Here is a 14,202-nt window from a genome sequence, read left to right as displayed (position 1 = left end):
AGTCTCAAGGCAACATCGGGAAGATTTTTAATAAGAATATTAAAAATTCCATCATTACCAGGAGCCTTCATGTTTTTGAGTTTCCTAATAATTGATTTAATTTCATCAAAATTCGTCTCAATAATGTCATCGTGTGATAACACTTGGGTTGAAATATGATCATACTTCAGTGAGACTTCATTTTCAATAGGACTCACAACGTTTAAATTAAAATTGTGGACACTCTCGAACTGCTGAGCTAGCTTTTGAGCTTTTTCACCATTTGTAAGAAGTATTTGATTTCCTTCCTTGAGAGCAGGAATTGGTTTCTGAGGTTTCTTAAGAACCTTAGAAAGTTTCCAGAAAGGTTTAGAATATGGTTTAATTTGTTCAACTTCTTTAGCGAAATTTTCATTTCGCAAAAGAGTAAATCTATGTTTAATTTCTTTTTGTAAATCCTTAACTATGTTTTTCATAGCAGGATCACGAGAACGTTGATATTGTCGTCGACGAACATTCTTCAACAGAATGAGCAGTTGAAGATTGTCATCGATGATAGGAGAATTTAATTTAGTTTGAGCTTTGGGAACTGAAAGATTTCTAGCTTCGATAATATAATGATTCAAATTATCAATTGCTGTGTCGATGTCCGCAGAATTTTCTAAAATAGTTTCATGATCCACATGATTTTCAATGTGAGATCTGTAATCCAACCAATTAGCTCTATGATAGTTGAAAATAGAACTAATTGGATTAATTAAAGCTTCGTTGGAAAGTCTGAATGTTACAGGAAGATGATCTGAGTCAAAATCAGCATGAGTAATCGGTTCACTACAAATGTGACTTTGATCTGTTAGAACCAAATCAATTGTAGACGGGTTTTTCACGGAAGAGAAACAAGTAGGATTACTGGGATGAAGAACTGTAAAGTAACCAGCTGAGAGTTGATTATGAAGTATTTTACCATTACTGTTATTTTGCCTACAATTCCACTGGACATGCTTAGCATTTAAGTCCCCTATTACGAAAAATTTCGATCGATATCTTGTAAGTTTTTGCAAATCGCCTTTAAAGAAATTTAATTGTTCGCCGGTGCATTGGAATGGCAAATATGCTCCAGCGATGAAATAAATTCCATGAATGGTTTCAACTTCGATTCCCAAGCTTTCAATAACTTTAGTATTGAAAGAAGGTAAAATTCGATGTTTAATTTGCCGTTGGACAAAAATGGCAACTCCACCACCAATTCCAGTAAACCTGTCAAATCGATGAACCACATAATGTGGATTACTTTTCAATTTTACATTTGGTTTAAGAAAAGTTTCTGTCACAATGGCAATATGAATTTTGTGAACTTTGAGAAAATTATAAAATTCATCTTCACTCGATTTCAAAGATCGAGCATTCCAATTTAAAATATTCAAATACTTATTTAACATCACTGTTAAATTTTAAATTCATTATAATATTATTTGCAAATTTCCATCCGATTTGAAATGCTTCAAAAAGTGATGAAGTCGAATTCATTTGGATGATCATTTGAAAAAGTTGATCTTGTAGGTAGATCATTTTATTTTCAGTTATATCGCCTAAATCGACTTCATTTAAAGAAGCGAATGGCATTGAAGGAATATTTGTAGGTAGACTGCCATTAGAAGAAGATGATTTGGCCGGTCTACCTATTAATAAATTGTTTTCGTTAGAAGAAGAACTGCAAGGCGGTCCTGTGTTTTGATTATTTACATTAGAAGAAATAGGTGATAGATTTCTACCTAATATACCAGCATAACTGACATTAGAAGAAGATGATGACGAGGTCGATCTACCTGTCAATAAATTGTTTTCGTTAGAAGACGAATTGGCAGGTGCCTTAGAAGAATTTTCAGGTATATTCTGTAAATTTAAGGTCGTTGATTTGACTTGTTGTCTAAGCGAACGAGCGTTTAAAATTTTTTCTCTGACAGGACATTTCAAATAATTGGATTTATGATTTCCATTGCAATTTGAACATGAAAATTTATCAGTGGTTTCATTCATTGGACAAACGTCTTTCGAATGCGATTTACCACAATTCAAACACCGTATATCCATATGACAATTTTTGGTTCCATGACCGAAGCCTTGGCAACGACGACATTGCGTTAAGTTTGCAATACGATTATGCCGTTTATAATGTTCCCAATGAATTTTAATGTGGGAAATGAAACGTACTTTTTCTAAAGTTTTCAAATTGTTTACATCACTTCGATTGAAGTGTATTAGGTGAAGTTCATGGGAAATTCCAGAGCGTGGTTTAGAAGTACCATTCGCTCTTTTTTTCATAAGTATTACTTGGGAAGGGGCAAAACCAAGCAATTCTTTTAGTTCATTTTTAATTTCATCAATACTTTGATCATTTGATAATCCTTTCAAGACAGCCTTGAAGGGTCTGTCTGATTTTATATCAAATGAATAAAATTTATGAAGTTTTTCGGACAAATATCGAATAAGACGTTCGTAATCTTCCAATCCATCCACCAAGACTCGACATTCTCCTCTTCGTCCGATTTGAAATGAGACTTTTACTTCCGGGAGAAAAGTAGAAAGCTCAGTACGGAAAGCTTTGAAGTCGGAAATTATCACCGTCACTGGTGGCATAGATTGATGTTTCTTCCCAGAACGACAAGCGTCCATTTTGGGAATTTTTGAAGAATTTTCTTCTATGTCGCTACAATCGGATTCAGGAAGAATCTCGTAAATATTGTTAGACGGCATAGGATCAACGGAAGGGAAATCCGTCCGTTGTCTTTTATTTTTACATTCAGATTCTATAAGATCGTGAATGTTATTAGAAAAATGTTGAATAACGGATTGTGATTTATTCCGTATTGAATTATTTTTAGCCTTAGGCTTGTTGCCTTTCCGGTTGGACGCAGGCATTTTTGAAATTAATGAAATTTTAAATTAAATTAACTAGGCTAAATAAGTCTTCGATTAGACTCCTAGCTAGCCTTAAAAAAGGCTGATTAATTTCTTAGTCACTCTAATATCACTCTTTGTATCACTTAGTCACTCTAATATCACTCTTTGTATCACTTAGTTAGTGATTCAGGTAGCCTTGAAAAAGACTGAAGCCTTGAATCAATGAAACTCTAGGTAGCCAGAAAAAAATTCCAGGAGCCAAGAGCTATACGCGTGCGGTGCGAACGACTGTTCAACACCGACTGACATTTGCATCTTAACGCTTACTTCATACCGGTATATCGATCTCACCAGATTTGAAGATGAATGACCCAAACACCGCGCGAAACATTTCGTTTGAATGTCGTAAGCAGGATTTTGTATGCAATCTGTGAGTGCTAAAAAAATTAGTCTAAACAAAGTATCGCCTCGTTTTTGCACTATATTTTCGGCGATATGCACGATGAGTTACCACAACTGATCATTTATGGTTAGTATTAACAGACATTTTTTCGAAGCATTCTCGAGGTGTATGTCAATAATTAATTAAATGCTGGATCAAGTTTGAATTAATCGTGAATAAATTAATTTTCGCAAGTAAACGTTCGATACAATTTTCAACAATCAGTGGATGAAGGCGTAGTAATACTACTTGTCACTGATAACAGAATTTAAAAAATTTCCACCTTGTTTTCTGAAAACGAAATTCTACATAGCCTTAGAGAAGAGAAGGGGTGACAGATGATTGAAAAATTCTTCAAATGTCTACGAGGGCATAGAGGGTGAAAAAGTACCTAATTCTGATCTACGTTGTTTTTGAATGGTCACTATTTAAGCCTGGTTCTCATTACGATTCCCTTTGGCTGACGTGAAGTATTTAGAATCAATTCCTCACGTATGATTTGTGATAATCAAGAATGTTGGCCATTTCCTGCGAATCATCAATTATGGTAAAGTTCTTACGCTCTGAAACGATGTCACACATATACTTTGTGTTTCGAATATCAATTAGAGATTGAATATAACCGATAAGATGTATTAACATAGTATAACCTAACTAGTCAAATAGGCAACAAAACATCGTCAACAGAATAGGGAGAGGTCAACAAACGAAATTTTTAATTATAAACGAATACTGTAAATCCTTATACAGTTTAATTCGAATGCATGACAGATGCTGGATATCATAATTGCTATAATTACGCAAGCACATCCTGCAAACCTGTGAAGTACCGCTCGACACGTATGTCTTCCGGAACGCCAGGAGCGATTATGCAAACTCATTGGACAAAACGGCTTGCCTTTCTAATAAAAGTAGACACTGCTCTCTATTGAAGCGATCACAACAACCACCCACCTGGACCACCTCAAACGGAGAGCAACCACAATTCGCTTCGCCGTGCGTCCGGTCATGATCGCGTAAGCGCCGCCGGCTCCAAGCACACACTTAACGTGAAGTTGGGTCACGGTGGAGCAGATCACTATGCCGATGCACGGCGCACTGCACCAGTTTTACTGGAGCATGCCGAAAAGGCAATCCAAGAGACGAGAGAGAGATAGAGAAGAAGAGAGCAGGTATGCACCGACGCCAATCAGCTACGGATAGACGAGTCTTTCCTCAGCTTGAACTGCAAATCGGTGAAAACACCCGGTTGCGCTGTGGACCGCTTTCGCTGAAACTTTAGGACCCAGGTGGAGCCAGTCGTTCGGTATCGTTCGCAGCGTTTGGATCGCTTTTCTACCCCGTTATCTCCAAGTTACCTTCGGTCATGTGTCACTCGTTTCCATAGCATATATCATCGCGTGTTCGAGGTTTCAAGTCCGATGGTACAGGCAAGTTTACTACCGCGAACCGTAGATCCGCAGCTCGACAATTGGCAGCGCCATGAGCACAGATCTGCGCTATTAACCAGACTCGGTCGACATCCCACGATCATCGCGATGGCAAAGTGGAAAAAGTGAAGAAATTACTATCTCTTTGCACTCTAATTACGCCGAAGCGAGCAGCTGCAGTTGTGGAGTGACAGTTGCTGGCAATGGTGTCTCTTGTGCGGTGTTTGAGTTCGAGTAAATGTTCTGTTACAGTTGGAAGTTTTCTTAAATGAGTAATTTACATTACATTAGTGCAAGTGTAATAATGGGTTAGATTACCGTACTTTTCACATCATCACATTACGAATTGACTTTTAATGCTGGGATATAGATCGGAACTTACCGAACAATGTCTGATTGTTTGGTTAATTTTAACGACTTTCCTCATTGAATAGTGCTCATTAGGGAAATGTGAGCAATTAAATTGTTTTGCATATTTATAAGTTAAAAGTTGAACTTTTACTGAATATTAATAACACACAGCGAATATTTTGATTTTCTACTCGAAATTTCAAGAGAATTTGTTTAGTCCAATTTGATCGAGAAGATATCAAGTGATGAGGTTCGCATGAACCCTTTGATATAGTATTGAACATATTTTCCAATTTCATATCATCATCTTCGTCCGTGTATCGGATAATATGAAAATTGGTTCCTTCGTTTCGAAGTATTGCGTCACTATGATAGAAATAGTGCACATTTGCAAACTAATTTTACTGTGCTTCTGAGTACCGAAACGATGTTATTGGCACCCAGCTTGACGGGTTACGAGCTGAAAATCGAGTAAACCTGCATCTTGCGTGGAAATTCGACTGATGAGATACTTTTTAATCAACTTGAAAAGAAAGTGCCGTTTTATTATAAATTGTAATTGTGAGGACTAGTTTATAAAATTTTATTCAATTGATTTTTCATATTCATTTAAAACGAGATTTTCTAACAAATCTTGTGAACATATAATAATGATTCTGTACGCATTTTGCTTAGTAGGATTTTTTTCTACGTTTTCAGGCAAATAAACATAGTTCTTTCCGATAAATTGTACAATCCTTTTTAGTGCACTTACGTAACGCTACCTTTCTAGAAACTACGATTTCTGGTTCCGGAGATATGATGGTACAAGTGACGTAAACGACAAAACGCGTTGTTCTTTTTACCGCGCATGTTTCTCGGAGATGGTTGAACCGATTTTAACAAGCCTAGGCCCGTTTGAAAGCTATTGCTAGGCCATTGATCAAGTTCGATGATCAAAAGGCTGTTACTTCTGGTTCTGGAAATATAATAATACAGGTGACGTAACCGACAAAACACATTGTTTTTTACCGCTCTACTATATATATGAGAGTGTCAATATTTTGGGATCACCTCGAATTTCGTAAAGCGGTAGTGTTCAAAGGTTTGAGCATCTCGAAAAAAGTTCTCATGCAAAATTTTAGCTAAATCGGATATGGGTGCTGCCCAGTGGGTAAAATTTGAAAATTTTCGATCTTCAAAAATCACATAAGATTTCCGAAATCGAAAATTTTTTTTGATGCCGAAAGTCTTACAATTTTATAAAACGTCAAGTTTTAATGTTATACAAATTTTTTTAAGATTTTTAACTTTCGTTGGGATTGGATAAAGAGAAGTCGGAAAATCGATCGATTAATCCAGTAATCGTAAAACTAGCTCTGATAATCGATTTAAATTTATTCAAAGCTACTCAAGATTAGGTCTTTATCTACACAAACGTTGACTTGATCGTAAAAAAATGGGTAGCGAGCTTTGCCAAAGTTGCCATGACAACACTGGGCAAACTAACATTTTCCTCAATTTTGAAGCCATCTCTCGTTTCCTAAAATTGGGGAGATGCACTTTAGTTGGTTTAGGGTAGGTTTTGATCCAAAATTAGGTAACGGCTGGTAAGACTGTTCGATTATAGATTAAACGAATAGTTCAAATAATCCGACATCCTTAATTGGGAATCGAAAAATCATTTGTACCAGTGACCAATTGCGCTTTGGTTAGTCATCAACGAAACGAGAACAGCGCATATTTTCAGATTTCTCATATTTTCATAGTTCTCATAGTTCCGAATAAAACTCCCAAATTTCATCCGGATCTGATTTCCGGTTCCAGAGTTGTAGGGTAAAATGTGTTTAAAATTTGATACCATCACTTATGGGCTGAGGACAGTACCGTAAAGTGGTAGTTTTTTTGCTATTTCCCGTTTCAAATTAAATTTCTTGGAAACGGTGCAGAATATAGAAAATCCCACCTGACAATGTCCTCGAAATTTAGTTGAGAATATTCTGTGAAATTTTCAGAATGATTCATTGAGTTTAGCGGTCGTGTTGTATTTTTTTCTGACTGAAGAACTGCAGAAAAATGGAACGCTCGGAAATGCATACCTCTACTTGTTCATCGAATATCTCGGCTTTGAAGGCTTGTATCATAAATCTACCGTGACAAAGTCTAGATAATTTAGTTTAGATGCGATTAGTATATAAAAACATATATGTTATCGCGATAAAAATAAAGTCTTGTGTTTTTCTGTGAAACAAAGTCAGTTGCGATGCATCCGCCATTTTTTTCGCTTTGGTTTCATGATAGCATTCTGTAAAAGAAGAGAGAAATAAAATAGGCTCGACAAGGCTGCCAAACACACAGACATTCAATCTTTGTGAAAGTTGAATATTTTTTCATTGCTCATTGGAATCCATGTAATGTCCAACCCATACGATAGAGTAATGTGATAAAACTTCTCATCAAAATAATAAAATGTATGCTGGAAACCCGGTACAGTTTGCTCATATACGAGAGAGTACAAGAGAAATACAATGCGCAAAGGGAATTGAGCGAGCCACGTGGTCGATTTAAAACTCAACACGCGACCATCTGTCCTCAGACCTTAAAGCGGCGAAACAAAAAAACGTAAAACAATTTCTAATCTGGCCTTGAAACTACTCCAATCGGTAGCCTTTTAGCAGTAGACAACCAAACAAATCGATTTCGGCTATCCTGGTTTCCGATATCCGATTCCGGAAGCACCGGAAATAGTTGTTATATATTCTAAAATGGATCTCACTAACTTTTCTCAGCGATGGCTTCACCGATTTGCACACAATTTGGTTGAAATAAAAGATCTTATAGTTCCATATTGAATTCCTGAATTTCGTCCGAATCCGACATCCGGTTCCGGAATTACAGGGTGAGATTGTTAATATATGTATACCGTCACTAAAAGCGGTGAAGTAAAAAACGTAAAATAATTTCAAAACTCGCCTCAAAACTATTCCAATCGGTAGTCATTGTCAGTAGACGACCTGACAAATTATTTTCGGCTGGTTCCAGGTTTTTTTATTAAAGACCGAAGATTGTAGCCATAGACTCAAAAAAGGATCCCAGTCCTTTTTCTCGAACCGACTTCGATTATACCGGTTCCCGGATTCCAGTTTCGGAAGTATACCTGCAATAGTAAATCTCACGTTGTTTTCTCAGATATGGCCTAACCGATCTGAGTATCGATTCACTCTGTAAGTTATACTAGTTTATGGACAATCCTTTTTGTTTTTCAAGAATTAAAGGAAATTATTTAGTAGAATACCACACATTTGTATATGAGAATCCACTCGGTGGATTAAAACAGGTTTTGGGTTATGTCTCGGAAATTTTTTTAGTCAATAGCACTCTATACTAGTCCATATGCCACCTTTCATTTTAATCTAAGCTTGTTAAACTTGGTCCGGCCATTTCCAGAAAATTATTAGTGACTAGTGACATGTAGAGAAAGTATCGAATTCTAAAGATGATTTACTGCCGTCCCATGTCAAACTGTCCCATATACATAGGAAATCCCACAGGATATGGGAAAATTATGCTTTTTTCTTCTAAAAATTGTAGCTGGCATTGAATGCAATCTATTTTGTTTAAAAACGCCTATGATATCCCACTAAACTCAAGGATATGGCTAAAATTAAAAAAAAAAAACATTTTGCTAAGATATCGTCGACGTATTTTGATCAGAATTTTTCTTGGATAATTGTAGTATCATGAAAATTGTTCATTTCATTTCATACTATTGTCAGATTTTGAAAATAATTCGCAGCGTATTTTTGCAAAGTTGCGTGATATATTATGAAAGTATCATTGCAGTACTGTTGTGCACAGTATTGTCAACCGTTATCCGCTTAATTTTGACATCTTTCAGCCACAAACCGAAGACCGCGTTGAAAAACATATTTTTCTTCAGATTCAATCTTATCGTTACGATGTCTAGATTCGTATTTCAGTACGAATGGGTACCGTATCCATCATATTCGCCAGATTTGACCACTAGCGACTGTTTTCTGTGTTCAGATTATCGCTGAGACTGGTGCGTGAAAAAAGCGGTATTTTTGTTCGTGTATGTGTGTGTAGGTAACAAAAATATGCACTCGATTTTCTCGGATATGACTGGACCGATTTTCACAAACTTATGCTGTTTTTGTTTTAGCGCATCACCGGTGTAGTGTTGCACCGACTATACTCGCTCAATTTAAATTCAAATGAAAGAACTCTTGGTCCCATAGCCTACTATTGAGTTTTATATGGATCGAACCTCTGGTTCGAGAGTAGCAGGGGATAATGTGCCAAACAATTATAAAAGTTCACTCGATTTTCTCAGAGACCGCTTGACCAATTTTCACAAGCTTAGCTTCAAATGAAAGGTCTTACAATCCCGTAAAATTTCATCCATATACAAGTTACGTTTGCGGATCAGGTTGATGAGTATACAAATTTCAATTTCAAGAACATATTGCTATACATGACACTGAAAAATCAAGCAAAAACTTTCAACTAACCGTAAAATTCTACAATTAGGCAGATCTGGTTAGTTGATGACCAAACACATTGATTTTTAGATTCAAATAAAAAGTGTCATTTTTCCATAAGTTGGTGTAAAATTTCGACCGGATTCGGTTTCCAGTTTCGGGAATACAAGGTCAAGCGTGTATGAAATTGCAACCCGTCATAATATCGAACCAGTTTCAGCTATACAGGTGGTCCAAACCAGTGCGGTAAAATTTCATTTTCAATCGAATAATATCGGTTGAAAATTAAATTTATGGCCACTGACCGTCAGCCTATTGATACATATTCATTTGACTTTTGCTGCCATTTTCGAGTGAATTCATCGTCAGTTGAATAATAGTACCTAGTCATTTGAAGTTTTGCTTGCTCAGTTTCAAGTGCAAAGTAGTCTAACTGCTTCATTGTCTTCGCTGTTGGTAGTGAGCAAGTTCGAATGAATAGAATTATATATGGAGTAAAGTATTAAAAATGAAAACTGAAGGAGGAGACTATGAATTTATGTGTATTCTGTAATTGATATTTCATCGCTCTGGTTTGTCTTTTATCTATTATCTTGAACCAATTAGAATGTTTATAAGAACCTCATTTGAAGGTCACTATCATACTATTGAAAGAGATATTTTGTTACTTCAAGAGATCAACTGACGGTGATTAAACTGAGCTTTGATTTGAAGATAATCGATTGAAGAACTGAATGCTGCCCGTTCGGTACGTCAACGAACGTTGTGTGTATCAGAGTGTAAAGTTTACTGCAGTAGAGTGTGTGAATCACATTAGGTTTCAATTGAAATGAAAGTGTGAATCACATTAGGTTTCAATTGAAATGAAACAAGTTTTACTGCACTGGTAAAAACTCAAAAATGTAGCTTTCTTTATTGTATCAGAGACGACTGAGTCGATTTTCACAAACTTATACTCAAATGAAAGAAATGAAAATTCCTTTAAACTTGGCTTAAAACTTGATACAAAGAAATGTTTTTTTGAAGAAATCTTTTTGTAAACATAAGTTATATGAGAAAGCATTATGAGAATAATTACACCAATAAGTGGAATAAAATATTAGCATTCGAATCGATCAGACGTAGTTTGTTCTATCTGAGATAATCGAGTGCTGTTTGAAATACCGAGTTTTGGTAATTCAGCACCAATATGCCGCTATACTTTGCAAAACAAATATCGGAAACTGTGTCTGCAAAAATCCGGTATCGATTCTTTATCATTATTTTTCCTTAAAATCTTCTGTTTTCTCATTACGAAATCATAAACGTTCAAATTCTCTGAATTTGGTTTGAAATTCTCCAGGATTTTCCAGAATGACATAATAGAATATTGTTCTGTAATCCTTATAACTTTGAAATAAATTCTGCAATTTCAGGAGCGTGGTCTTTTGTTTCTAGTTTAGTTTTAAAAAAAATTACGATTTTCGCGTGGGTTCATTTCATGAGATGAAGCATTGCATCTGCAAGACAGTTAGTTATCCGAACTCGCTTGAGATGAAATTTTCTCTGACTCGTTAGCTTTTATTTGACTACACATCTGTTACATATTAATGGACTCGAAAATTTCTGTTTCAAAAGGTGTTTTTTTAAGGATAGATAACAACAAAATCTTATAAAATCGTCATCTACTTGGCCTAATTGACATTAACCTTAGAACGTTATATCATCAGATCCGTGATAATTTTAAACACGTAAAACGCAGGCACCACAGACACCTTTGCGGTCAGTAGCAGTAGTAGTTCCACAGCAGTGTGCCGTTTTATCTGTCGCCGATCATGTTTATATACTTTCATTGAAAGTGCACCTCTCAACCGAAGCCAACAGCAACTAAATGGTGTATGAGCTGCGTGAGCAAAGCTTACAGAGTACGAGTCCAGTGAGAAGATTGGTCTCACCGACCTCTGGTTGGCCCCTCAACCAAAGAAAAGGGAAATTCACCCCCGGAGAGTGTCGCGTGCAACGGAAAATCATCGGACGTGTGTTATCGGTGCAAAAGTAAAAGTTGTCCTCGCGAGACGTTGTTGACGTTTGTCGTAAAGACGAAGAAATCAAGATCAAGTTTGTGTAGGTTTGATACGGGACTGGTGGAAAAAGACGCGAGTGAATGAAAAATTCGTGCGCGTCATTCTGTGGGGTGGATTTTAGTTTCTATAACTGCTATTGCTAATGCACAAGAAGTCTAACCCACAATTTATCCAATTGATGATTAAGTGGAGAAATGTTTGCATTAACCAACAAGTGTTTGTTCAAGTGGTAACCGAGCGGGCAGCCGTAAATCGCAAAGGCGGTCAGTGAGATATCCTCAAACCGTTTAGTCATTGTTTGAATTGAACACATTGGAAGTAAAACGGTCCACCTACAGTGGAAAAATTGTACCGTGAGAGAATGATGATATACCGGAGAAAACCATAATTCAACAGTGAACAATTTCTTTCCACATTCGGCGAGAGCAGCGCTAGCGAAGAATCAGCTGAGATCGAACGAAACGAAGAAAAATTATTCAAACTGCGCCTGGGAAGGGGAAGGAAAAACTGCGCGCAATTTCAGATACTGCCGGAATGGATCTATTTATACTCCTCGTTGCTGCCGCCGCGCTGTTTACTTTCACTGGAAACGGTACGTAATCAAGCTCATCAGCTGCATTATGAATATGTATGTAATTTGTGTTCTGATTTTCTTGTAAAAAGTAGAACATTGTTGCATAATAGCTAGTTCGCCAATATCACTTATCTCAATTATTATTCCCATTTTTCCATCCTGCACGACAAACAAATTCAAAAACTGCTAGAAATTAAGTAAGCTCTTCAGTAAAAGTTCCACTTTTCAAATGAATGGTAGATTTCTGTCATAACCAAACGACGCCATATCGAAATTGAAAATCCGTTATCCGTACGAACAGCTTATGACGTTCGTACGGATTACTGTCCTTCTGTTAAGCTAGGTAAACATCCTTATAACAAAGGCAACTCAACTTCAAAAACCTGCTTCTTAATTTCGCAAGTATTGTCATAAAGCCTTTCTCTTAGCCTCATTATAAAGGGTGTACTCGATAAAAATGGTATATTTTTTTAGTAGAATTAAACCGATTATCTGTTTTTCCTGCAATCTCGAAGAAGTGAAAATCTACTAACGAGTAATGATAAGAAAAAATGTTTTGTTTAGTTTCGTTGCCCATACCGAATACCATCATTCCAACCATCAAATTCTGTACAACCGATTTCTCCTAAGTTTGAGTTTGACACCAAATTGACACCGTTGGCTCCGTCTTGATTAGGCCAAACCAGAGGTCATTCCTTGTGCTTCTCTGTGAATATCAAGAGATGTTTCTTAAGGCATGTTTTCGTGTAAATCGCGTTGTTGATTGTTCCAGAAGTGATGATGACAGCTCTTATTCCGTCACATCAGCAATTCGCCTGTTAGATCAGGAACTTCTGTGAAAATATCGATACATTCTGTTTTCGAACATAGAACTTAAATTTGACAACGAAATATTCTTGCTCCGGAAGTTGATAGCAGTCGGCCCTGACGTAAGTTTCGGCATTTATCAAGATGCAGCACGACTTGATGAGCAACTTCGTGTAAAGTCTCCGGACGCGGAGTTTTGCCAATCAATGTTTTTATTTTCCTTCCAGGTTGGAGTTTTTCGCTTCTTGTAAGCATGTAACTCCCCAACTAACCAAAAGTTCGATAAAAGGATAAAAGGGACAGATTTGGCTTAAGCAGCTCTCAAAGTTCATCAATAGCATTCTAAGCAGATCATTTTTACCTTTTTTCATATATATAAAAAATAGGTATAGAATTCGCTCAAACTTTAGAAAAATTTTCCAAAGCCCGGAGGGCCGAATGTCATGTACCAATCGATTCAGCTCGAAGTTTTATGTCAAAATTTTTAGTTTTTTGATAGTATCTGTCACACTTGACCTTGAAAACAGAATATGTTTCTATACTTAGATTCCACAGGGTAATACCTATCCAACAAGTCATAGATTGTTAAAATCCGTCCATTTTTAACGGAGATATTGACATTTTTGGGAAAGCGACTTTTCCCCCTATTCCAGCAGTAGGAGTTTTGAGCGCTGTATGACAAAGCAATGCTTGGGAGCAACGTGAAACACGATTTTTTATACTGCTACATACAATTGTTTCTAAGTACCAAAAGACTGTGTACAGCATCCTTTTTCATGACAATTTTCTTCGGACCGATTATAGCACGGTTCGTTTTTGGCAACATAATCGTTCGAATATGGCATATGTAAACCAGATGATATCAGCATTTTCGAGTTGAAAGTAATTCCATAATTATATTGATTTAAACTACTTACAGCAATAAATGCTGGAAGAACATAACTTCCATATACCATACGACTCAGTTCGTTGAGATCAGCAAATGCGTGTGTGACAAATAATTTCACTCAATTTTCTCGGAGATGGCTAAACCGTTTTCTACAAACTCAGATTAATATGAAAAGTTGTATACTCTCAAACAAGCTTCCTGAATTACGTTTGGATCCGACTTCTGGTTTAGGAACTACAGGATGATATGTGAAACGAAATCAAAATAGTGTTACTCATTTTTCTC

At 36.5% G+C, this 14,202-nt stretch overlaps 1 protein-coding gene across 2 annotated transcripts in view; it reads left to right on the top strand.

The window, feature by feature from the left end:
- The first annotated feature begins 4,633 nt into the window (after positions 1 to 4,633).
- LOC131430140 (chitin deacetylase 1) overlaps positions 4,634 to 14,202 on the top strand; it is a 71,413-nt gene continuing 61,844 nt past the window's right edge. The window contains exons 1-2 of one of the 2 annotated variants that reach the window (XM_058594862.1): positions 4,634 to 4,746; positions 11,423 to 12,239. In XM_058594862.1, coding sequence (XP_058450845.1) covers positions 12,182 to 12,239 — 58 coding nt within the window. In that variant the 5' untranslated portion in view covers positions 4,634 to 4,746; positions 11,423 to 12,181. Of the gene's footprint in view, positions 4,747 to 11,293; positions 12,240 to 14,202 lie in introns of both variants that reach the window. The other variant, XM_058594861.1, reaches the window with a different exon arrangement.

This window comes from Malaya genurostris, chromosome 2 (genome assembly GCF_030247185.1).
Source record: "Malaya genurostris strain Urasoe2022 chromosome 2, Malgen_1.1, whole genome shotgun sequence".
In the NCBI taxonomy this organism is placed as follows: domain Eukaryota; kingdom Metazoa; phylum Arthropoda; class Insecta; order Diptera; family Culicidae; genus Malaya; species Malaya genurostris.
Note: the sequence above shows the minus strand (reverse complement) of the source record. Positions and strands in the feature narration are given on the sequence as shown.